We start from the raw sequence: 20,753 nt of genomic DNA, 5'->3' as shown, positions 1-20,753 counted from the left end.
CCCTTTCTATATCGTTGAGAGTCTCTCGAATGTGGACATCTCGACTTGGGGAGAAATGTGGCTACATGCTCCAACTTTGGGTATGTGTGTTGTTCATTCCTAGAGACCTATACAAACTGACTATGAAAAAGCTTCAAGTATTCCTAGTAGACACTATCCTAAAGCAGCTTTCAGGTTGGCACTATCGTCAATGGCTACAAACGGAAAGATTCGTGTGAAAAACCCTATTGTAGAACTTGACGGAGATGAAATGACCCGCATCATATGGTCGTTTATTAAAAACAAACTAATATTTCCATACTTGGATATTGATTTGAAGTATTTTGATCTGGGTTTACCCAACAGAGACAAGACCGAAGATCAAGTTACCATAGAAGCTGCAGAAGCCATCAAAAAGTACAACGTCGGCGTCAAGTGTGCCACTATAACACCCGATCAACAGAGAGTAAAGGAATTCAATCTGAAGAAAATGTACAAATCACCCAACGCAACCATTCGTGGGATCTTGAACGGAACTGTGTTTCGGTTCGTGTGTCGTGTATTGGCAAATGATTGCATCGTGCTAACTTGTTTTCTAGAGAACCTATCATCTGTAACAACGTCCCTAGACTGGTTCCTGGTTGGAAAAAACCTATCATCATCGGTAGGCACGCCTTTGGGGACCAATATCGAGCCACAGAAGTTTCGATTCCACCTCAAGGCGGTGTTGTACAGTTGGTTTGTCAAACAAAGGATGGAAAGACAACCACTCAGACTGTGCATCAGTTTGAATCCGGTGGTGGTGTGGCTTTAAGTATGTTCAACACAGATGAATCAATAAGAGGATTCGCAAAGTCTTGTTTCGAATTCGCATCAGCTAGAAACCTACCCTTGTTCCTTTCCACCAAAAACACCATCTTGAAAACTTATGATGGAAGATTTATCGAAATATTTGAGCAACTCCGTGCACAATATCCAAATGTTCAATATGAACACCGGCTTATCGATGATATGGTAGCACAGGCTTTAAAATCTAGTGGAAACTTTGTATGGGCATGTAAGAATTACGATGGGGATGTACAAAGTGATGTCATTGCACAGGGTTTTGGAAGCTTGGGAATGATGACCAGCGTTCTCATGGCTCCGGATGGAAAGACGGTGGAGTCGGAAGCTGCCCATGGTACCGTAACTAGACATTACCGTAAGTATATGGCAGGAGAAAAAACAAGCACCAACCCCATTGCATCCATCTTCGCATGGACGCGGGGTTTAGCACATCGCGGAAAATTGGATAACCAACAAGAGTTGTGTGACTTTGCAGACTCCTTGGAGAGAGCTTGCATTGAACTGGTTGAATCTGGAAAAATGACCAAAGACTTGGCCATCGCTGTGTATGGTGCAGATGACTTATCAGAAGATGATTATTTGCTTACAGAGGCGTTCATGGACGCGATTGCAGAAAGACTCAACAGCAAGCTCTCCGTAAAGATGGCGTCTTCCGCTCAGTGAAAATAAAGATTGCTATGAGACCATCAGACTTCCATGAACTGGGGCTTGTCAGGCATAGTTCCTGTTCACCAAAGGTGGGTTCTTTTTCTCGAGACTGCACCTAGAACGTGGTGAGAAACAACCCTTTCAGGCGCACGTCATCGAGAAAATACCTCGGTGAATACAGTACTTCCTGGTGCACGCCACGATGCATCACTTGGTCTCCGATAACAATCAAACACTGATATATAAATATAATGCCTTTATTTGTTACAAAACTCAAGGAATTACCTAAACTCTCGACGACGACACTACACATCGTCGACAAAAATCCCCATGCAATTTTATTCAATGTCGAAAGCGCTTTTAAAATGAAAATCACGCCCAATGTATCGCCAACACCCAAAACCTTAATAAATGAAAACAACGAGATACACAAAAAAACATTTGTAGTTGAGTCCCAAAGAACTCAAGACAAAAACAGTTTATCGAAAGTATCTGTTATCCTAACAAAGAACCAAATTGACAACTTCTGGGCGAACTCTTCATTTAAATAATGAGTAAAAATAATGAAAACGACGCATTTTTAAGCAAGAAGCAAAACTGAGAATGTGCATACAGCACTTTGGAACGATTGTAGAAAAATGGCAAGTACAAGAACGTAGAGCAACGAAGTCTAAACAATGGAAATGATAATAAATTTATCACTTGATGGAAATTATAATGAGAGAAACCACGCAAAGAGACGGCTAAAAGAAAGTAAAGCAAAAAGCCGAATTAGAAAGAATTAAAATTTTCGTGTCGCGATAAGTAGAGAATTAATTTTTGTAAAATACTCTTGGAACTCTCTCCAAGCAGAACGAAAAGTAAACAATTGATTAAAATTATATTGATAATTTTAAATAATCAAAAATTCGTTTCATCGACAATTAAAATTTAATCGGGTAGGTTACTGAACTTTTCATCGATCGTTTGTTTTCAAAGTACTGAAGCATATAACTTATATATTACTTTCTTAGCTATTTTTTTAAAAATGATAGTAGATTCATTTTGATTAAATTTTACTAATGTGAAAAAATGCCATTCGTCATCGTTGTGTGAAAGAATTTGTTTTGTCTGTTTTAATACAAGGATGACATTTAAGAGAATTAAATGTAATAAGGAATGATAAAGGAAACACTGATTATTGCGTTATGTTTTAATTTATGACTTTGAGTCCAAGCCTTGAAAGGGTATGGAAAAGTTACTTTGTTTAAGATTAAAAGGAATTTGACTGCCTCTCTTATTGCTTTTTACATTGATAGCGGGAATGGAGAAGAGTTATTGTTTGCCTTTATTTATTCATACATTAAACTTTGGCTGGAAAATAAACATTAAACTGCTTACTGCAAAAAATGCATCATATTTCGTATAACTTTATAGAATTTCTACTGAGATATCTTTGTCGTAGAAAAATGTGTCTTTTTCTCTGTCGAATGTGCTACTTCCTAATTCAGAAAAGAGCTTCTGACGGAGTGATCGCTGTCTGTCATATTCTCTTACACGCAGTTTTGATTTCTCAAAGTATTTGACAAGTCGACACATACTCCAATTCTGACCATGTTGCCTTGTGACTATATATATATATGCTGTGGATACAAGTACGTTTCAGCTTTTACTCGTTTTCCTAATATAATGTTGTTTGTTTAGCAGGAATTAAGAGCTCTTTGGTTTAAGAAAACCGAGCTAAACTGCCGTTGAAAATACACCTCTTCTTTGTTCATCTTCGGTTCTTCTCCAAGTGTTGAAGTACAGTTATCATCCTATATTAGCAGGAGAAGAATATACCCATATTACTTCACCCAATAAGAGTTCGGTTATCTTCTTCCCTTGTTGTTGTCCCACAGCATTTCGAGGTTGTGGTGAAAATTTTTCTGATAAACTTGTGTTATTTCAAAGCAACATAAACAAGGTCTAGGAGGAGGAATTTGAAAATTTCATATATACAGAAGGCTCTATGGTTATCATTTTCGCTTCCAGCAATAGGTTTCACAATAGCAAACAATCTCTATTTATAGAGAAGTCTTACTCCACAACAGATAGACTGCTTTATCTCAAGTTGTCGCTTGAACAGAGATATCTATTTTCCGATTGAAAAAGCGAATTCGAACTCTTATGATGGTAGAAACCATCGAAAGTAAATATAGAAATAGATAGATGTTTTCGCATGGTCTCACTAGCCACAAGTCAGCATCTTTTAGACTGCCGAAACTGTCGCTTACAAATCGAAATGCTTCCCCCACCCCACCATTAAACCATCTGTCACATTTCCTTGAACGCAACACGGAGCGTCCAAGTCCAAAGTCAAACGCTTGTTGGAGTTGTCGGGGCAGCTAAAAAAGTTTACCTTTGTGTAGGGCTTTAACAAGATACTGCTTGAAAGATATTTAATTTTATTCACAAAAGCAGCGTGACCGTTGTTGTTGTTTATTCATCCCTCTTGTTAAAGTTTTCCCGTGAAAGGCGCGCATGGGAGGTTCTTCTAACCCCACCACAAGTATTGAAGACTCTCCCATCGATGGTAGGTAAAAAGAATATAGTATCTTTTACAGACTTAGGTAGTTTGTAGAAATGACTAACGATGTGGATGGTGTGGAAGAAAGAGAAACCATGGATGTTGAGAACCCTAGTGGAGTTTTATGTTCCAGACTTTGTAAGAGTACTATGTACAATTGGGTGAATGGCTCAGAATGTGAGAGCTGGAAAGCCAGTAATATTTGTTGTCCTCATAGAAAGAAGCTGCTTGGTGCGAAGGCATCCTCGGAACAGTCCCCAGATTCCGTCCCTTACCTATTATTTGAACTTCGTATGTTGATTTCCTATATTTCGAGTAAGCCAGTTCTTTGTAGAGGGTCTGCCAGCTTCATTCGTGATCGTTTGCGAACGTTGATAGCTTTCTCTTCAGCTTTTGTCGAGAAAGAACGGAGTTGTGCGGATTCTGTTGTTTTATCCCAAGCTGCTCAAGGACGAGAAGTTTTTGAATACTTTCAAAAAGATTTGTGCCCTTTGTGTTGTGGATACTTTAGTCCTTTTAACTTGTTACCTGACGAGATTTTAAAACAAATTTTAAGTTTCTTGGATGGCCCGGATCTTGCACGTGCTCGTAAAGTTTGTCGGAAGTGGAATAATCTTGCTAATGACAGTAACTTATGGAAGGAGTTGTGTATAAGAAAGTGGCGCACTCTTGAAATGGATGTGCATGCTTGGAAACTTTTCCGAGGATATAACTGGAGACCTGGAGAATCTTTCTGTTGGCAGCATCTTTATCCATTTTTGTATCGTCAAAAGTCTGTTCGTTGCAGATTACAAAAAACAGGAAGGTTCATTTGTTATCTCATTGCGCATCAATATGATGGGACTCCTTTAGGAGCCACTGATTTGCCACAAACACTTATAGTTGAGAGACGTTTCAATGTGTCTCATCTTGAAAACTTTGTACTTCAAGATTCCGCTCGAGTTTATTTTGAACCAGAAACGGAAATGGATAGTGATGGATATAATGCATTTATTGACTATTTGATTCAACGCAATAGGTAAGTATTACCATGTTTTGAATTGTGGACATTCTGAATAGGAGAATATGATTTAGAGCTGGTCTTGCTTTGGAAGGTGATCGTAGAATTATTTTTATTCCGCCATGTGAGTATTCCCGCAATGTTTTGGGGTACAATGGCAATGGACTTTTAGGAATTGTTCAACATTCTTATCCTCCTCTTTCTTAAACACAACTTTTTGGATTCGAGAATAGATACACAGAAACATTCATGTAAAAAAGGACTTTGAAATGGTTATGCTATTTTCTTTGTAGAAATGATCTTTTGGTCATTTTTCGCAACTGATTGAATAAAACGGTTTTCTTGAAGAGTGAAAAATGGAAATGGGATGTCCTTTGGTCTTATCCAGTTGATGGAGAAGAGTCAAGTTGCCCAAGTTTCATCTCGAGTTCAACACTTATTACAACCCTTTTCTCCACATTTAGAAGCTTCCTTTTCTGCCTGGAAGGACCCTTTTGATCCTATACACAATACTAATGGTCGGTTATCTTTTGCGAACTGACACTTACTTATTGTGCACATAGGCTACATCAACTTTGCAGTGGCGGAAAATAAACTAAGTGTTGACCTTTTATTGGAAAAACTAAAGCACTGTAGAGATATACCCGGTAGTGTGTTGGGTTATGATGATATGAGAGGAAGTGAACCCTTTCGAAAACAAATTGCAAACTTGCTGGAAACTTACTTTTTCCATCGTTCAGTGGACGCCGACGGCATATTCTGTTGTGCTGGAGCAGGTTGTGCTTTAGATTTGCTGTTTAACTGTTTATTGGAAGAAGGAGATGGTGTATTATTACCTGCACCTTATTATCCAGGTTTTATTCATGATATTGAGGTTGTTATTTGTACTGTGATTGGGACTTCCATATTGATAGTTTTATGTTTTTTTGTTAGGGTAGAGCTCGTTGTAAGCCAGTTATTGTGGAGCCTACAGGAAATCATTTTCGTTTTCAACTTGCAGACCTCGACAAGAAACTATCGGAATGTCATCAATCAGGGCAACCGGTCAAAGCATTGTTATTATGTAGTCCCAACAATCCTTTGGGGTTTGTATTTAGTCGAGAAGAGTTAGAAAACATCGTCTCATGGACCAGACAAAATGGTTTGCAGTTGATTGTAGACGAAATATATGGTTTATCTGTGTTCTCTAAAAGTAGCAAGATGGTGAGCATCGGTTCCGTTTTGGAACATCTAGGAAACGATGTGCATTTTGTATGGTCCTTTTCCAAAGACTTTTGTATGTCGGGATTACGAGCTGGAGTGATATACTCGGAAAATATGGAAATTCGCAATGCGTTGCGTTTTTTACCTTATTTCTGTGGCGTGTCAGGAGATACTCAATTTGCATTGACCAAGGTGTGTATTCTCAATTGTCTGCTTTCATTGTTGTCGTTGTTGAAGAATGATCATGTATTGATTGATACGTCATTAGGTACTATCCGACTCGGAATTTGTGCAGTCTTTTATTCGTGAGAATACCAATCGATTGTATGAAACATATAGAGTGCACTGTGATTGTTTAGATAAGATGGGCATTCCATATGTTCCTAGTGAAGCAGGTTTCTTTATTTGGATGGATTGTAACAAATATATGTCGTCTCGTACTTTTGAAAATGAACGAGCAATTTGGCAGTCATTGTTTGAAAAAGCAAAAGTGGTTGTTACACCCGGTGAAGTTTGTCAAAGTACACAACCTGGATGGTTTAGGTGTTGTTTTTCGGCAGCTTCACCAGAAGCAGCAAAAGTTGCTTGGAATAGAGTGGAACAAGTCATGTCCTCGCTTTCTGTTTCCAAGAATGATCCAGAGTCAACAAGAATGTAATAGAAAACAGAGAATAGGTTGATGGTGGATGAAGCAAATAGAGAGAGAGAAAAAGAGAGAGAGAGAAAAATAAAAATAATAGAATTGTGATTCTCTTGGGTTGTACTCTTTTTTTCCTCTCTCGCTGATTGATGATATAAATCGATATCCATCATTATGGAAACATAAGATTATTGGTGGTAGTGGTAGTGGATCAACCATGAGCGACCTTTTATGGCAATTCAAATGGTGGCGATATATTGTTTCGGTTACCAAAGGAAACCCCAAAGTGATGACTGCAGTTTCTATAAGTTGTATAGGTACATTTGTAGGTTTAGCTTGGTTAGCACAAACTAGTACAGAAAAGTTAAAGACGCCACTTACCGTAAGCATAAGAAACTGGGTATCGTCCACCACGTTCATAAGTTTTGCTAGGAACTAAAAGAAACCAGTATAACTCCTAGAGAACGACAAAGATATGCTAAAGCAGGACAAGAAGCTTTCGCTTCGTTGGTTCTTTCTCAACTGGGACCTGAAAAGATGTCCCCCGAACATGTAGAAAAAGCAACCGTCCCTCTTCCTCCGATTGCTTGGCATCCCAAAGCCATTCAAAGGGAAGAAAATACAAAGTCTCAGTGACTCCAAACGGGAGGTTGTGAATCTAGAGTTTCTGGGAAACGGCTTGTTGCACCCATTTGTATAAAGCTTCCTTGCGTTTTTGTCGCACTTGAAATGTTGTGTTTTGTTGATGGGAAGCAATATCAAATAAGTGTTCAGCAATGGGTTCCAACTGGCTTTCCAACGAGCTGCGAACACAAGTTAATTGAAACTGCACTGCATCTCTCTCCTGTTTCAAACGTGCCAGTTCAAGTTCCGTTTTTTCTTTGCACTGATTATACGTTTGTCTAGTTTTCCACAAGTTCCAGGCAAGACCTGCTGATAATAAGGCAAAAAACAACTCTGTTCTATACAACACCTTTCTTTGCTTTCTTTGCAATCTGCTTTGTTCTGTCAACAATATATTGGCTTGATGTACAGCGTTTTTTGCAGCACGTGATCGAACGCTTGATGAATCTGTTTCTTTTCCATCCGAGTAAGATAAGTGTTTTGGATAGTCGTTGCCGCTAGTCATGATGATGGAACGTTAATCTATAAAAGGAAATGGAATGATACCGTTGTGATGTCAACTAGGAATATGTTTCACCTTCGTTTCCAGTTGTCTTGTTGTTGGCAGCTAGTTTTAAGGAAATCATTTTCATCCCGGATTCCCACTAAAAAGACATCCGACGGTACTTTTGTACTTTCTCAGGTTGGTTTGTTATATTTTTGAAGTGGGTTAAGTGATGATGTTATGGATAGCAAGGGAAAGCAACCAATCGGGTGTTGGATGTGCTTCCATCGGGGTTTGAACAAGCAGATGTTCGGGAGTTGACTGTTTATCTTCGAGATGAGTTGGATAGATGGTCCAATATGTACGCCAAGCGTAGTAGTGACTAGTAAGTTGGAGAGAGTTGCGTTATTGGTATCTGAATAGTGGACTTGGGATTGTAGTTTTCCAGGTGCTATAATTGGTGGTCCTGGTCAAATATTATCGATGGGCGTTCCTGGTGTCAAACAAGCAGTTCCTAGAGGGTATTTTGGTTCATTGTATGTTCAAGTTCCGTCCAAGACAATTATGGAGGACTATCACGCAGGTAATGAGTTGACAGTAAAAGTAAATAGATATATATATCTGTATATATGGATTAGGCAAGTTTATGGCTGCAAGAAGAGGCCGTTGTTTAAGTGGCAGTGTTTACGATTTGAGAATAATGACCAAAGATGGTTCACGGGAGTGGAAACAACGTGCAGTTGCTCGACATTTTGATCTGCACCATATTCAGTTGAGACCGGATTCTATTTTGTTTGTTCGATGTATTCCCAATCATTTATACAAAATGCGACTGCCTGTTGTGTTGTTAAATGACGACAAATGTGAAGGCTTAAGAAACGGTCATTTGATTCGTTATCATCGAGCAGTCGATGTGATTGCTGAAAATATCGAATGTCCACCAGCTGCGGTTTTCGCCGATTTAGGAGGAAAAGTAGCCGATTCGAAAATATTTGTACGCGACCTTCTTGTCCCACCTGGTGTACAAATTTGTGAATGGCAAGATAAGGAAATGTTCTTCGTGAAACCTGAAAGAGAAGACAAGGAAGCTATGGATGAAGCTTCGTAGAAAAGGATTCCATATATATATGTCCCTATTATATCTTCGAATACATATATATATATATATGTATGTATGTATGTATGTATGTATGTATGAACAGTTCCCATTCGATTCTCTCTTCTGGTTTTGTTTCAATCATAAAGTGCATTCCAGTAGAGATTGACTTGATGAACCAATCGAAGACCCATTTCATAACTCGATAGTGCAATAATTCCATTAGGAACTGTTCGAATAAGACTTGTACCCATTCCCTATTGCACGCAATAGTATAAAAGTATCCAAATATCACCATCTCCATAATTACCTTGTAAAATGCCAATAATCCTTCTTGTCGCAACATTCTTGAAATGCAATCCATAATTCCACGATAGCCATTTTTGGTTTGAGCATTTTGTACTTGAATTCTACTACGAATCACTTCAAGTGGATAAATAGTTATCGATGATAACAACGAAGATAACCCACTCGCTACTGCAATCTAAATGTTCGATCAACTATATATATATATATATATCGACGACTATCGAATACAACAAAAATACTTACTCTAGATAGATTGGGAGACAAGACCCTATCACGAAGCTGGTGATTCTCATAGTGCATAGGGGAATCACTTGTATTCTTAATAGCTTCATATATGGGAAACTGTACCATAGCTCCTAAAGATGGCATTGGATATTCCATTTTCTCACTTGAGAACAAAAACTTACCAAAAGCACCAAGCATAGCAGCAAAAGTTCCTCGATATAAACCACATATTCCTTCCTCTTTCAATATCACTTGAAAAGAACGCAACAAACCATCATATTTTCTAGTTTGATTACCAGTATATCGTTGTGTCTGCATACGAACCTAGGACTGGGTTTGAAATAATTTCTTCTATAGTAAAGGATTGCATACTTTTACTACCCAAAGTGGATTGGTCACCACACTGGTTACTAGCCAAGCTGTAGCTGCAGAAGAGGCATGTACCATGACAGGAGAATTGCACCAAATAGGAAACCATTCACTCCATTGGATTATTGACGTGCTTTTTAAGGAAGTATATACCGCAAAAAAGATTGTTTGGGTGGGAATGAGACCTGCAATAGTTGGAGTGATTCCCTGAGAATAGATATACTATTGGACCAAGTGTACAAGTTATTATCGTATACAATATTACCTGCCATAATCCTCTTATTCCTTCCTCCTTCCAAATAACCGCCAAGGACTGAAAAGTTCCATAATACTTTAGTGACTGTGACCTTGGTCTGCCAAACTGCACCTGTTTCCAAGGTAAGTAAGCTGCAAATAAAACTTTGCCAATACAAACTTGTAGCCTAGTTTTCACAACATCTAATGGGTGTGTGGCAAACGCAGAAAGAATACCAGAAAAAGCACCAGCAAAAGGAGCATATCGGGACTCCAACTTTCTCTTCGATTTTTCAAGAACCAATACTTCGGCATCAAATACGTCCTCCCTTTGCATTCACTATAAAGTTAGTCAAAACGAGTGCTAAAAGTTGATATCCACTGATGAAAGAAGCACGAAGCCTTGACACACTAAGGCATTCAAGTCAATGAAAAATCAAATGGAAAAATGTTGGATGAGTTGGTGACGATATTCTGGTTGGTTGCTCTTGTTGCTTATGCTTGCAAATATTTTTATCCCACCTGGAGTCACATCATATCTTATGGAAGAATAGTATATAGAGAAGAAGAAGAAAAGTGTAAAATATTGCAAAGAAATAATATGACTGTTCAAAAAGGAAACCTTTCGTTGATGGAAAAGACACTGTCAGGATTGTTATCCTATCTTTTGTCTTCTAGAATAGAATACCGTACAGGATTTACCCATTTTTATGGCATCGGTTGCATTGCTTCGTTGGTTTTATTCTATTTTCAAAACTTCCATGGGATTGGAAAGGCGAGAAGAGGTAGTGTTGAAAGAAGAAAACTCAAAAAGTTGACATATTTTGTCTCAAAGGAAATGTAGTGTGTTCTAGTTGGTTATTTCTTCTTCATACGAGTAGAAGGTTATACGAATCTTTGTTCATGCAGGTCTATAGTAAGAGAAAGATGCACTTGTTGCATTGGTTCGCAGGTACAAGTTATTATTTGTTCGCTGCTTGTACTTTTTGTTGGCATGATGACCATCCCTATTGGTCACTTTCTAAAGGGTGGCTTGCGTTGGTATTTATTGTTTTTGTATGGAGCAATTATCAACAGTATTTATGTCATCAGCACTTGGCACAACTGAGACGGAAGGATGGAACAGACAACAAGCGTTATTATATTCCATACCGAGGACTATTTCGATATGTTGTTTGCCCACATTATATGTTGGAAATAATCATATATGGAGTTTTGGTGAGTGGTAGTTGGGCTTGGTTTTCATTCAGAGTGATTTTGATAGGTTTTGGGGAAGGGAGGCTCAAGGAACAGTTTTCTGAATTTTGTTTTTGTTGTGCTCAATTTGACAAGTCGGTCTATTGAATGTTGGCATTGGTATCAAAGTTATTTTGGTATAGAATGTGTGAATAGTCACTGGCATATATTGATACCTTGGTTGTGGTGATGTTGAAAGAGAGCAATACTATTCATTCAATGACAACTATCCATTACATATACAACGCGAAGGAAATGTAGAAGATATGATTATGCTATAGAGTTTGATCAAAACGGGGGCCTCGCAACCTCAAGATGCCATAAGTCAAAACTCGGAAGGAAATAAGCAACGTAATGAGCAACTACAGATTCGTCGTTAGTTATGGTGTTTCATAAGACAAACATGGATAGATAAGAAATATACTCACACCTATGTTACCTCCAAGAGGTAGACTAGGACCCAGCTTTTGTAAAACTGCACTACCAGTACAGACTCCATCGGCAGGACATGATGCCCCATTATAGAATCTCCAATCCTCAAATTGAACTTGCAACAGAGAGCCATAAGAGTAGTAGAAAAAGGATAGATATTTAAGCCAGATAAAGTAATTGGGAATTTGTCCACTGCTAAGAAAAAAGCCACCGAATAATAGTGAGACGACAATAAAGGCAGGAGTAATGGCAGATGCAACTTGAGGGTTGGGAGCACTTGACTAGTCAACAAGGAATAAACTGTCATTCTAACTAAGAGTAAAACTTACTGCAACTGCCGAAGCTAAACCTTCTGCAGTTAAAATGGTCAGATAGACTATGACATAACTGAGGAAAAAGTCTCTGGCAGTGGCATGTAAGCCCACCATCCAATATAACTAGTAAAACATCTTCAAAAACAAATATCAACTGAATGTCAAACAAAAAACTTACCAGTAATATATAGACTATGCAAAGCAGGGCATTTCTTGGTAACTCAACTAATGTCTTGGACAAATAGTAAGCAGAGACTCGATACATGCCACTAGCTCTTTCCCGTAATACAATGGTTCGTTCCAGTGGCAAAACAAAGACTGTTCCAAATGCACTGATAAAACTTTGATTAATGAGTAAGAAGAACAAGATGCCTGCAATTGCATCATAGTCATGATATGAAATGTTCCTTCCTTTGTTCAACCAAATGAGACCAAGAAACACGGCAAAGAACTATGTCATTGTTATAGAGTCATTTGAAGAGACAAGCAAGATACTCACTAGCGTCTGTGCGATTCTCGCAATGTTGGAAGCTTTTTCTCTCGTTTCCAATTTGAAGGCACGTTTGGCCAATAACATGAATTCGAACATATACGAATTGGCAAATTTTTCTCTATTCAGCTCACTTTTGGAGGGTTTCATGTAAACTTGCACATCTAAGAATCTTCTCAATCGAGTTCAGACAATACGAAGCTTTCACATACCATTTTTTTCTAACTCCTTCTCTGAAGGTTCCAAAGAAAACTGCTTTCCCTGTTCTTCAAAGCATTGCCAGAGATATTCAATCTTCTTCTCGGATTCTTGCTCGGCTTCGGCACTACGGCCATCTCGTGATATGGTATCTAGGAAGAAGTCGGCTGGGTTGTAATGTTCCGGACACCTATTTCACATAACATGAGTTTATTGCTTAATTTATATCTCCCAGTCACTCACGAATAACCAATTCTTGTAAAGTAGGATACAGCATCCTTAGCAGGACCAAAATACATTACCTTGCCTTCACTTAATAACATCAACATATCAAACATATTGAAAATATCACTCCGCGGTTGATGAATGGTGGTAATTACAGTCCTCCCAGACTGTGCGAGTTTCAATAATGCTTGCATCACATTGCGAGCATTAAAGGCATCCAAACCAGAAGTAGGTTCTATTATCAAATAATTAAGCAACTCTGACTGTATTTTTTCCCCATCCACGTACCATCCAAGAAAAGTAAAGATGGATTGGTGACCAGTTCCGTAGCAATACTGACGCGTTTTCTTTCACCTCCACTCACTCCTCTCTTTGTCTCAGAACCAATCATGGTATTCTTCACATGGGATAAACCCATCTCTTGAATGATTTCTTGAACTCTTTGTTTCTTCTTTTCTATGGACATACTACTGGGTAGTCTTAATAAACAAGATAAGGTTACTTGTTCTTCCACTGTAAGTTCTGCAAACATGTTGTCGTCTTGCATTACGTAGGCACTAATCTACAAAAAAAAAGTATTGAGTATGAGACTATAATACACACAAAAGAGATTCATTCTGTCTTTCTCCAACATCTGAAATACAAATATCCGTATAGCACATACCTTTTTGAAAACAGAAAATTCTCTCTTTTCTCCATTCAACCTCACACTTCCACTCGCAAAATAGTTACCAGAAGAAGACATTCTTCCTGCCAATACATTTAAAAGTGTCGTCTTTCCAGCACCAGAAGCGCCCATGATGGCCAAAAGTTGACCAGGTTTTACTATTCCGGAAACTCCTTTCAATATTTCCTTATTTATTGACTTTCTGTTGAAAAGTCCTTTTGATTGGCGCACCCCAAAGTGTACATCTTGAAATTCGAGACATACTTGTATTCTTTGCTGCTCAAAGCTGGAAGTTTGTGATAGATAAGGTACCTCTTCATCGTTATCGATATGAATAGAAGAAAGTTGTGGTTCGTTCATTGACGAATACTCGAAAACTGTGGATTGGATTCCGTTAACTTCACCGGTTGTAATAACACCAATTCTGTAATAACCAAATATTCGTAGATGATAAGAGCATATATAACAAATGAATGCGCTAAAATGAGTGGCCCAAAAGAATTTGTACGACAAATGAATGCGCAAAAGTGAGTGGCCCAAAATGATTTGTACCAGAAATTATGAGAAGTTCTAATGGAAGGCATTTTGTTCCATTCAAGTAACATTTCTATGGTGTGTATCATCCATTCTAGATGATATCCCTCTCATACTCAAATAGTCTTACCTGCATTATTGATTCTTATATTTTCAACCACACTATGGGAAGAGTGTGGACGTATTCCTTTGACTTCTAATCTAGTCCATAATTGGATATTTTAAGACAAAATTAGTGTTTGACAAATTGCTATGATCGCAATAGAAAGAAAGTCATGTAAAAGTCAATTCCCCTCTTCGCCTTTTCAGGGTAAACGCATTTTTCAGTTATCATTCGAAAACTTTGTTCATGTCCTTTGCCCTTTGTAAGCTTTTTTATCTGAAAGAGTAGATGGGAAGTACCTACTGGTGTCGATGGAACGGGAAAACTTGGGAACCTTTTTTGTTACAACCACTAACACAAAGTTTCGTTTGCAGCAATGAAGGCCAAGAGACTTCACCTTATTTTTGTGTAGAAAACAACAACGTAGATATAAACTATGAACAGGATTTGGAGAAAAAAGGTTTCCACGATGGCTATTTGGCAGGTTGTCTACAGACAAGTAGTGGTGGCAATGCTCAACTTCCAATCGAACAACATGAGCTGACAGAATCTTTATCTCACTTTTCACCAAATATTAACTTGGAAGATAAGAGCGTTCGTTTTGTGAACAAGTCATACCGCTCTGGTATGAAAACCAAGTCAAAGCGTAAGTTACAAAACGAGTGGAAAAAGAAAACGAACCGTGGGTACAGTCCTTCTTCAAGTGAGAGTGTTCACTGCGATTCCCTGTTACAGCTGCCGTTTAATCTATTGGAAACCGAAAGGGTTCAACAAGAAGTACAAGAACTGGAGGCAAGTATTGACGCAGAGTTTGTGAAAGTTGTACGTGAAAGGACTCCTCCTTTATGGCCTATACTGGGTTTGAATCTTGCATATAGTGAAAGTTGAGAAGTATTCTATTCTATTTACGTAGAACCTGATAGATAAAACTTAGTAGGATATGAATGTATATGTATACAGTTATAATTGAGTGTCGATAAAGGAAAACTCTTGGAATGAAAAGAATTATTTTTGAAATTTTATGAAACGACAGAAAAGTTCAACTTTTGGTGAGATAGCGCCAGCAAAGAGGAAAAGGATACATAAACGTATATCCGAAAGCGATGACGAAGCCAACTGGTCAGGACAAGAAGACAACGTTATAGGAGAAGAACTTGGTGACGTTACCCAAAAGAAGCCCAAACAGTCGGAACCACCCAGTCCCAAGGAATCTATTGTGAAGTCAAAGAAATACTTTCAAAAAGGTCCTTGGAAGCACACCATTTCACCCCCTAACAAAGGAAAGAAAGCTGTACCAACGGGTAGTCCTGAAAGTTTACAAGGACTTACCTTTTGTATAACTGGTGTTTTAGATTCTCTAGAACGCGAAGAATGTACCGACCTCATTCGTTCTTTAGGGGGAAGAGTAGTTTCTTCGCCCAGCAAATCTGTTAATTTTGCTGTAGTAGGGTTGGAACCGGGAGAGAGTAAAATGGCGAAAATTGCTAGTTTGAAGATTCAAGTTATTGATGAAGATGGACTGTTTGACTTGATCAGGGCAAGGTCAACAGCAAACATTTGGAAGGGACAAGTCGAGACCAAAACAAAATTGGAGGAGACCAAACAAAAGAAGCCAACTATTGATAACAATATTGCTCAGAGTGCTACTTGTTCTGAATTGTGGACATACAAATATGCACCTTGCGATCTGTCAGAGTTATGTGCCAATCCTGGGGCTATCAAGTCATTAAAAGAATGGTTGGTTAACTGGAAAGCTGCTTCTTTATCTCAGGAAGGCTCCAAAAACAAAGGAAAGAGTAGTCCCAAAGCAGTGCTTCTTTCGGGGCCTCCCGGAATTGGCAAAACGACAGCAGCATTATTAGTATCGAAGGAGTTGGGCTACTTTCCTATGGAATTTAATGCAAGCGACACCAGAAATCGTGCAATTGTTTCTTCTACAGTCGGCTCAGTCATAAATAATCAAACTCTCAATCAATTCGGAAAAGATAAGACTACTAGTTCAGTAATCATTATGGACGAAGTGGATGGCATGTCAGCTGGTGATCGAGGTGGAATTCAAGAACTCATTCAACTGATTAAGAAAACTTCGGTTCCTATAGTGTGTATCTGTAATGATGATTCTAGTGTGAAAGTAAGCATGTGAAACATATTATCGAAATGGGACTTATCAAGATAAAGGTTCGGTCTTTGGCGAATTATTGTCTCAAGCTGAAATGGAGACGTCCTTTGGCAAGTCAACTTCGTAGTCGTTTGTTGGAAATATGTAAAAAGGAAGGATTTGAAAACGTGGACACACAAACCTTAGAAAAGATCGTAGAGAGTTGTCATGGTGACATGAGACAGATTCTCAACTTGTTACAGAGCTGGAGGTCGCACAGTAGAAATTTGACTTACTCGGATGTTTTGGAAAGAATGAAACAGGACGGAAAGACTTATGAAGAAATGAGTATTTTTGAACTGGTGAAAAGTCTTTTTTCTGTAAGCATTGTCATTACTTTTGTATTGGATAGAATGTAATGTTTTAATAGCCTGGAGAGTGGTTAAGTCGACGTTTGGATAACTATTTCATGGATCCAGATTTGATGCCTTTGATGGTTGCAGAAAATTACATAATTAGCAGAGAAGCGTCAGATTTAAAGAAACTTGTTGAAGCCTCAACGAGCATTGCAGAAGGAGATATTTTCAATGATTTGGTAAGTCTGAGTTATCCTTGCTTTTTTTTCGTGTTATGAATACAAAACAACAGATTCGTCGCCAACAAGCTTGGAACTTGATGCCGGTACAAGCATTATTCTCTGGAATTTATCCTGGACAGTTGCTTCAGGTATGTTATTGTTATCCTCGTTTCGAGTTAATTTCGATAAATGATTATTAGGGACCATTTGGAGATATGATTCACTTTCCTTCGTGGTTGGGAAAGAATTCTACTCGCTCCAAAAACAAACGCTTAACCATGGAGTTACAAATGAGAATGAGTAACAATATATCGGGTTCTTTCCATGCATTCCTGTTGGAATATCTCCCTTGTTTGCGAAGCATATTATCGGCACCATTGGTGAATAGCAAAGATGGTGTTTCAGATGTGATAGAGAGGCTAGACGCATATTATCTCTCCAAGGATGATTGGGATACTTTGATGTCATTAAGTTTAGAACAAAAAGGTCACACTGAGTTGGATAAAATTCCAACTGCTACGAAAACTGCTTTTACGAGGGAATACAACAGCAGAGATCATAGAGTTTCTACCGCTTCTGCCATAAGAGTACATAAAGTGAACGAAAGCGCTTTAGTGGAAGAAGGAGAGTCGATGCAAGAGGAAACTGAAGTGGTCAAAAAGGAGGAAGACGTTCAAGATATGACTTTGCATGATGAGGAAGAGATCGCTTCCAAGTTGGTTCGTTCGAAAGGACCAAGTTCCTCTTCGAAGGTATCCAGCAAGAATTCCAAAACGGTGGAAAAAGGTATGAGGAAGAACAAAAAGAGCACGGGAAAGAAGTGAAGAAAAAGAATGAAGATTCAATATTTTCCAAGTTTGTAATCTCTTATTCGAGACTCGTTATTGAACAAAGACACAATTCAGACTCCAAGTCAAATGGAAAATCAGTAGAGTTTATAAACAGGATTGTTTTCAAACAATAGGAACAAAACTATTCTTGTAGAAAGGAAGGATGAATAATTTTTCTGATGTATTCCAAAAGACATCGAAAAGCGCTTCGACTCTCTCTAGTGGGGGACATTGTAACGCACCTTCATCCGTTTTCATGAGGGGGTGGTGAGTACGGCGTTCAAACAAACATGGCTTTAAGGAACGATAGTCTCTTCTCGTCACTAAGTTCTGCCGTAGAACAGTCGAAAAAGACAAGAATGCTTCCAAACTATGGAGACAGCGTTGAGTTTGAAAATACGTTTCGTATGCCTCCCTTATCCCCTAGTGGTTCGGCTTCTCCCTTGAGTGGTGAGTACTCGTTATCTAGCTAATCAAATAACGTGGTAACCAATTGGAGTAGAGATGGGTGGAAGAGTCGAACAACTACCGTTCCCGGGACTAAGTTCAGCATTTTCCCGGTCTTCGGACGATGGCGATGTACCTATGCGGCAAGGGACTACGATGGATTACTTGGAAGCAAGCTTATCCCATTTTAACGACACAGCAACAACTCGCGTAAAACGAAGCACAACTCGTAGTGGTGCTTGGTATGAGGAACAGCATAAGAAGGGTACTTTTTCGAAGAAAGAACGAGATTTGGTAGACACTGGTATGATTGCGGTTCTCCAAGAAGAAGGTTTACCGTATGATTTTGAGTTTAGAAAAGAATTTGTAACCAGAAAAAAGAACCAGTAAGTTATACTAGCTTTTGTTAATTTTGTACTTTTTAAGAAAAGTTTTGAAGGTTGCCCAAGAGATTTTGGGTGAGAGTAGCGGCACACGTTCCAGGACGCTCCGCTCAGTCAGTGTATGACCACGCTAAACGAAGACTGGAACCCAAAAACTATAAGAGCTTATGGTCCAACGAAGAAGTTGAAGAACTCGCCAGACTCATCCGAAAACATGGAACCAAATGGGTCCTAATTGGAGAAGAGTTGGGTCGACTTCCAGGTGCCTGCAGAGACAAGTGGCGAGATGTTCTCAGAACCTCTGGATTTAGACCGCAAGCAATTCGAAAGGGACGTTTTACTAATGAAGAAGAGGCGTTATTGCTTTCGCTTGTGATGCAATCCAGAGAAGCGCACAATGGTGAAATTGACTGGACCGAAGTTGCAAGTAAAATGGGAACTCGTTCATATCGACAGTGTCGACGGTTTTATTTCAATCGTGCGATGAAAATGAGTTTTCCTTCCCAGAACCCGGAGTCTGACTTGGAACTTGTAGAGAGACTTTGCAACTTGGATGTTGAAGATGAATCAGAAGTGAGATGGGCAGAACTGGACCCTCAACGAACAAGGGAGCAGGTATATGAAAGATGGAGACTGCTGGTTAAAAGGTTTGTTCCTGAATACTTAAGTAGAAAGAATTCCGCAAATAGTATGTCCTTTCGAGAATGCATTCGACAACTTTATAATAGTTTGCAAGAGAGACAACGAGACGTACGTTATATAACTAGTAATGTGTCGCACGGATAGATTGTGACTCCAATTCAGTCGCGAGTTTGTTCGAGTGCTTGTTCCTCTTCACTGCTTTGTGGTTGCCAATTTTCAAAGAGTTTTCGAATCTCACCTGACGAACAACAATAATACGCTGCAAATAATTCTTTCTAACATAACATTCATAAACATTATGCTGGTTGGAAATCAAATGGGACGAACCTTTAACATAACAACGATAGCTTCAAGCCCAAAGTCCTTACTTATAATGACAATCGTTGGCTTTTCTGTTTTGTCTTTATATTCACAAGCACGTATCCCTGCACGATAGGCCATTAGAAAATCTGCGGCATTCTTGACACTCGACTGCGTCTTGATAATTTTCATTATAACCGGAATATTCGGGTTTTCATATACTCGACCAGCATAGCCTTCAAGTAAAACACCTCTTAATCGGTATTTCTACAGGACAGAGCTCAAATTTCCTATTTCAACAAGGAGACAGCTTTTACCTTGCAGTCCTGAATCAAGCAATTTAACAGATGAGTGGAGTTGTCGAGGTCGATCATGAAAATGTATGAAGGCTTCTCCACAACAAAGGCCGACAAATCACTTTCAAAACTGACTTCCGCAACTCCACCAGCGTTCCCAGGTTGCTTTTCGGTTGCGTCCCGTTTTGAAACTCGCTCCAATGCTTTTGTTTCATTCAAGTATTGTAAGATGGTATCTGGCACTTTACTTGAAAAGGGTGGCATTCGAGAGTCAGTCTGGGATACTTGTTTTATTCCTGACTGGACCAAGTCCAAATAATATCGACGCCTTTCCTCTATAGCGTCCATAGCCAGTCTACAAGCCTCCGCCTTTGCTTCCTTCTTGTTTCTTCCTACTCCTTTGAAAGGACCCAAATTGGACCTGTCGACCCATAAGTCTCATAGGGTTTGCGGGCATACAAAACTTACCAACGTAGGGTACAGCTCCAACTGGTTTGTTCAAGAGAACCTGTATTTTCAAAACGCTCCTCTGGACGAGAGTTTATTTTAGTGCTTATTTCATTCAGTAGTGTGTTATCGGACTTATGTGAAGACCTGTCAAAGTCTCCTAAGAGTCGGAAATGAAACTCTGGAGCTGAACCAAAATTCATTCAACTTTACACAAAAATCAATGAAATCGGCTCTCCCGAGAAAGTATTTATAGTATTGTTGTTGTGATAGAAAATGACACCCACATGTAGTTATGGCATCATTTCATGTTCAGTTTTAGTTGATAT

At 38.9% G+C, this 20,753-nt stretch overlaps 12 protein-coding genes across 15 annotated transcripts; 9 read left to right on the top strand and 3 right to left on the bottom strand.

Annotated features, from left to right (window-relative positions):
• The first annotated feature begins 10 nt into the window (after positions 1–10).
• Gasu_16070 (isocitrate dehydrogenase, NADP dependent) lies at positions 11–1,900 on the top strand. Its single transcript, XM_005707570.1, has 3 exons — positions 11–80; positions 132–525; positions 579–1,900. The coding sequence occupies exons 1-3, from the start codon at positions 56–58 to the stop codon at positions 1,486–1,488; spliced, it is 1,329 nt and encodes a 442-aa protein (XP_005707627.1). The 5' UTR covers positions 11–55; the 3' UTR covers positions 1,489–1,900.
• A 2,020-nt stretch (positions 1,901–3,920) lies between these two features.
• On the top strand, positions 3,921–5,375 carry Gasu_16060 (F-box family). The gene is made up of 3 exons (XM_005707569.1): positions 3,921–4,027; positions 4,076–5,039; positions 5,096–5,375. The coding sequence occupies exons 1-3, from the start codon at positions 3,976–3,978 to the stop codon at positions 5,226–5,228; spliced, it is 1,149 nt and encodes a 382-aa protein (XP_005707626.1). The 5' UTR covers positions 3,921–3,975; the 3' UTR covers positions 5,229–5,375.
• A 5-nt stretch (positions 5,376–5,380) lies between these two features.
• On the top strand, positions 5,381–6,995 carry Gasu_16050 (1-aminocyclopropane-1-carboxylate synthase). Its single transcript, XM_005707568.1, has 4 exons — positions 5,381–5,539; positions 5,585–5,895; positions 5,955–6,416; positions 6,493–6,995. Exons 1-4 carry the CDS (start codon positions 5,389–5,391, stop codon positions 6,880–6,882), a joined length of 1,314 nt encoding a protein of 437 aa, XP_005707625.1. The 5' UTR covers positions 5,381–5,388; the 3' UTR covers positions 6,883–6,995.
• Positions 6,996–7,000: 5 nt separating this feature from the next.
• Gasu_16040 (uncharacterized protein) lies at positions 7,001–7,915 on the top strand. Its single transcript, XM_005707567.1, has 2 exons — positions 7,001–7,246; positions 7,297–7,915. Exons 1-2 carry the CDS (start codon positions 7,082–7,084, stop codon positions 7,498–7,500), a joined length of 369 nt encoding a protein of 122 aa, XP_005707624.1. The 5' UTR covers positions 7,001–7,081; the 3' UTR covers positions 7,501–7,915.
• Positions 7,916–7,940: 25 nt separating this feature from the next.
• Gasu_16030 (uncharacterized protein) lies at positions 7,941–9,125 on the top strand. The gene is made up of 4 exons (XM_005707566.1): positions 7,941–8,170; positions 8,221–8,357; positions 8,413–8,555; positions 8,611–9,125. The coding sequence occupies exons 1-4, from the start codon at positions 8,042–8,044 to the stop codon at positions 9,078–9,080; spliced, it is 879 nt and encodes a 292-aa protein (XP_005707623.1). The 5' UTR covers positions 7,941–8,041; the 3' UTR covers positions 9,081–9,125.
• A 14-nt stretch (positions 9,126–9,139) lies between these two features.
• Gasu_16020 (mitochondrial carrier) lies at positions 9,140–10,560 on the bottom strand. Of its 2 annotated transcripts, XM_005707565.1 has the most exons (6): positions 10,237–10,560; positions 9,975–10,178; positions 9,785–9,926; positions 9,621–9,733; positions 9,379–9,552; positions 9,140–9,325 (listed from the first exon to the last, which is right to left on the bottom strand). In XM_005707565.1, exons 1-6 carry the CDS (start codon positions 10,540–10,542, stop codon positions 9,206–9,208), a joined length of 1,059 nt encoding a protein of 352 aa, XP_005707622.1. In that variant the 5' UTR covers positions 10,543–10,560; the 3' UTR covers positions 9,140–9,205. The 2 variants fall into 2 exon arrangements, with proteins under 2 accessions (XP_005707622.1, XP_005707621.1); XM_005707564.1 differs by having other exon boundaries at positions 9,621–9,926.
• A 70-nt stretch (positions 10,561–10,630) lies between these two features.
• On the top strand, positions 10,631–11,635 carry Gasu_16010 (3-oxo-5-alpha-steroid 4-dehydrogenase 3). Of its 2 annotated transcripts, XM_005707562.1 has the most exons (2): positions 10,631–10,990; positions 11,050–11,635. In XM_005707562.1, exons 1-2 carry the CDS (start codon positions 10,654–10,656, stop codon positions 11,547–11,549), a joined length of 837 nt encoding a protein of 278 aa, XP_005707619.1. In that variant the 5' UTR covers positions 10,631–10,653; the 3' UTR covers positions 11,550–11,635. The 2 variants fall into 2 exon arrangements, with proteins under 2 accessions (XP_005707619.1, XP_005707620.1); XM_005707563.1 differs by having other exon boundaries at positions 10,631–11,175.
• A 34-nt stretch (positions 11,636–11,669) lies between these two features.
• Positions 11,670–14,200, bottom strand: Gasu_16000 (ABC transporter, ATP-binding protein). Of its 2 annotated transcripts, XM_005707561.1 has the most exons (9): positions 13,765–14,200; positions 13,389–13,662; positions 13,119–13,335; positions 12,890–13,065; positions 12,687–12,841; positions 12,366–12,638; positions 12,203–12,310; positions 11,870–12,154; positions 11,670–11,803 (listed from the first exon to the last, which is right to left on the bottom strand). In XM_005707561.1, the coding sequence occupies exons 1-9, from the start codon at positions 14,125–14,127 to the stop codon at positions 11,717–11,719; spliced, it is 1,938 nt and encodes a 645-aa protein (XP_005707618.1). In that variant the 5' UTR covers positions 14,128–14,200; the 3' UTR covers positions 11,670–11,716. The 2 variants fall into 2 exon arrangements, with proteins under 2 accessions (XP_005707618.1, XP_005707617.1); XM_005707560.1 differs by having other exon boundaries at positions 11,790–12,154.
• A 330-nt stretch (positions 14,201–14,530) lies between these two features.
• Positions 14,531–15,419, top strand: Gasu_15990 (uncharacterized protein). The gene has a single exon (XM_005707559.1). It carries the CDS (start codon positions 14,693–14,695, stop codon positions 15,290–15,292), a length of 600 nt encoding a protein of 199 aa, XP_005707616.1. The 5' UTR covers positions 14,531–14,692; the 3' UTR covers positions 15,293–15,419.
• Position 15,420: 1 nt separating this feature from the next.
• Positions 15,421–18,036, top strand: Gasu_15980 (replication factor C subunit 1). The gene is made up of 5 exons (XM_005707558.1): positions 15,421–16,535; positions 16,583–16,882; positions 16,933–17,097; positions 17,151–17,228; positions 17,280–18,036. The coding sequence occupies exons 1-5, from the start codon at positions 15,426–15,428 to the stop codon at positions 17,901–17,903; spliced, it is 2,277 nt and encodes a 758-aa protein (XP_005707615.1). The 5' UTR covers positions 15,421–15,425; the 3' UTR covers positions 17,904–18,036.
• Positions 18,037–18,140: 104 nt separating this feature from the next.
• Gasu_15970 (Myb-like DNA-binding protein REB1) lies at positions 18,141–19,505 on the top strand. Its single transcript, XM_005707557.1, has 4 exons — positions 18,141–18,359; positions 18,412–18,742; positions 18,796–19,378; positions 19,429–19,505. Exons 1-4 carry the CDS (start codon positions 18,200–18,202, stop codon positions 19,462–19,464), a joined length of 1,110 nt encoding a protein of 369 aa, XP_005707614.1. The 5' UTR covers positions 18,141–18,199; the 3' UTR covers positions 19,465–19,505.
• Positions 19,506–19,509: 4 nt separating this feature from the next.
• On the bottom strand, positions 19,510–20,660 carry Gasu_15960 (uncharacterized protein). The gene is made up of 4 exons (XM_005707556.1): positions 20,446–20,660; positions 19,999–20,398; positions 19,709–19,948; positions 19,510–19,656 (listed from the first exon to the last, which is right to left on the bottom strand). The coding sequence occupies exons 1-4, from the start codon at positions 20,625–20,627 to the stop codon at positions 19,540–19,542; spliced, it is 939 nt and encodes a 312-aa protein (XP_005707613.1). The 5' UTR covers positions 20,628–20,660; the 3' UTR covers positions 19,510–19,539.
• Between the last annotated feature and the right edge of the window lie 93 nt (positions 20,661–20,753).

The sequence above is a fragment of the Galdieria sulphuraria genome, assembly GCF_000341285.1.
Source record: "Galdieria sulphuraria unplaced genomic scaffold scaf_10, whole genome shotgun sequence".
Lineage (NCBI taxonomy): Eukaryota > Rhodophyta > Bangiophyceae > Galdieriales > Galdieriaceae > Galdieria > Galdieria sulphuraria.
The sequence above is the reverse complement of the archived record's forward strand: the minus strand, read 5'-3'. Positions and strand labels throughout refer to the sequence as shown.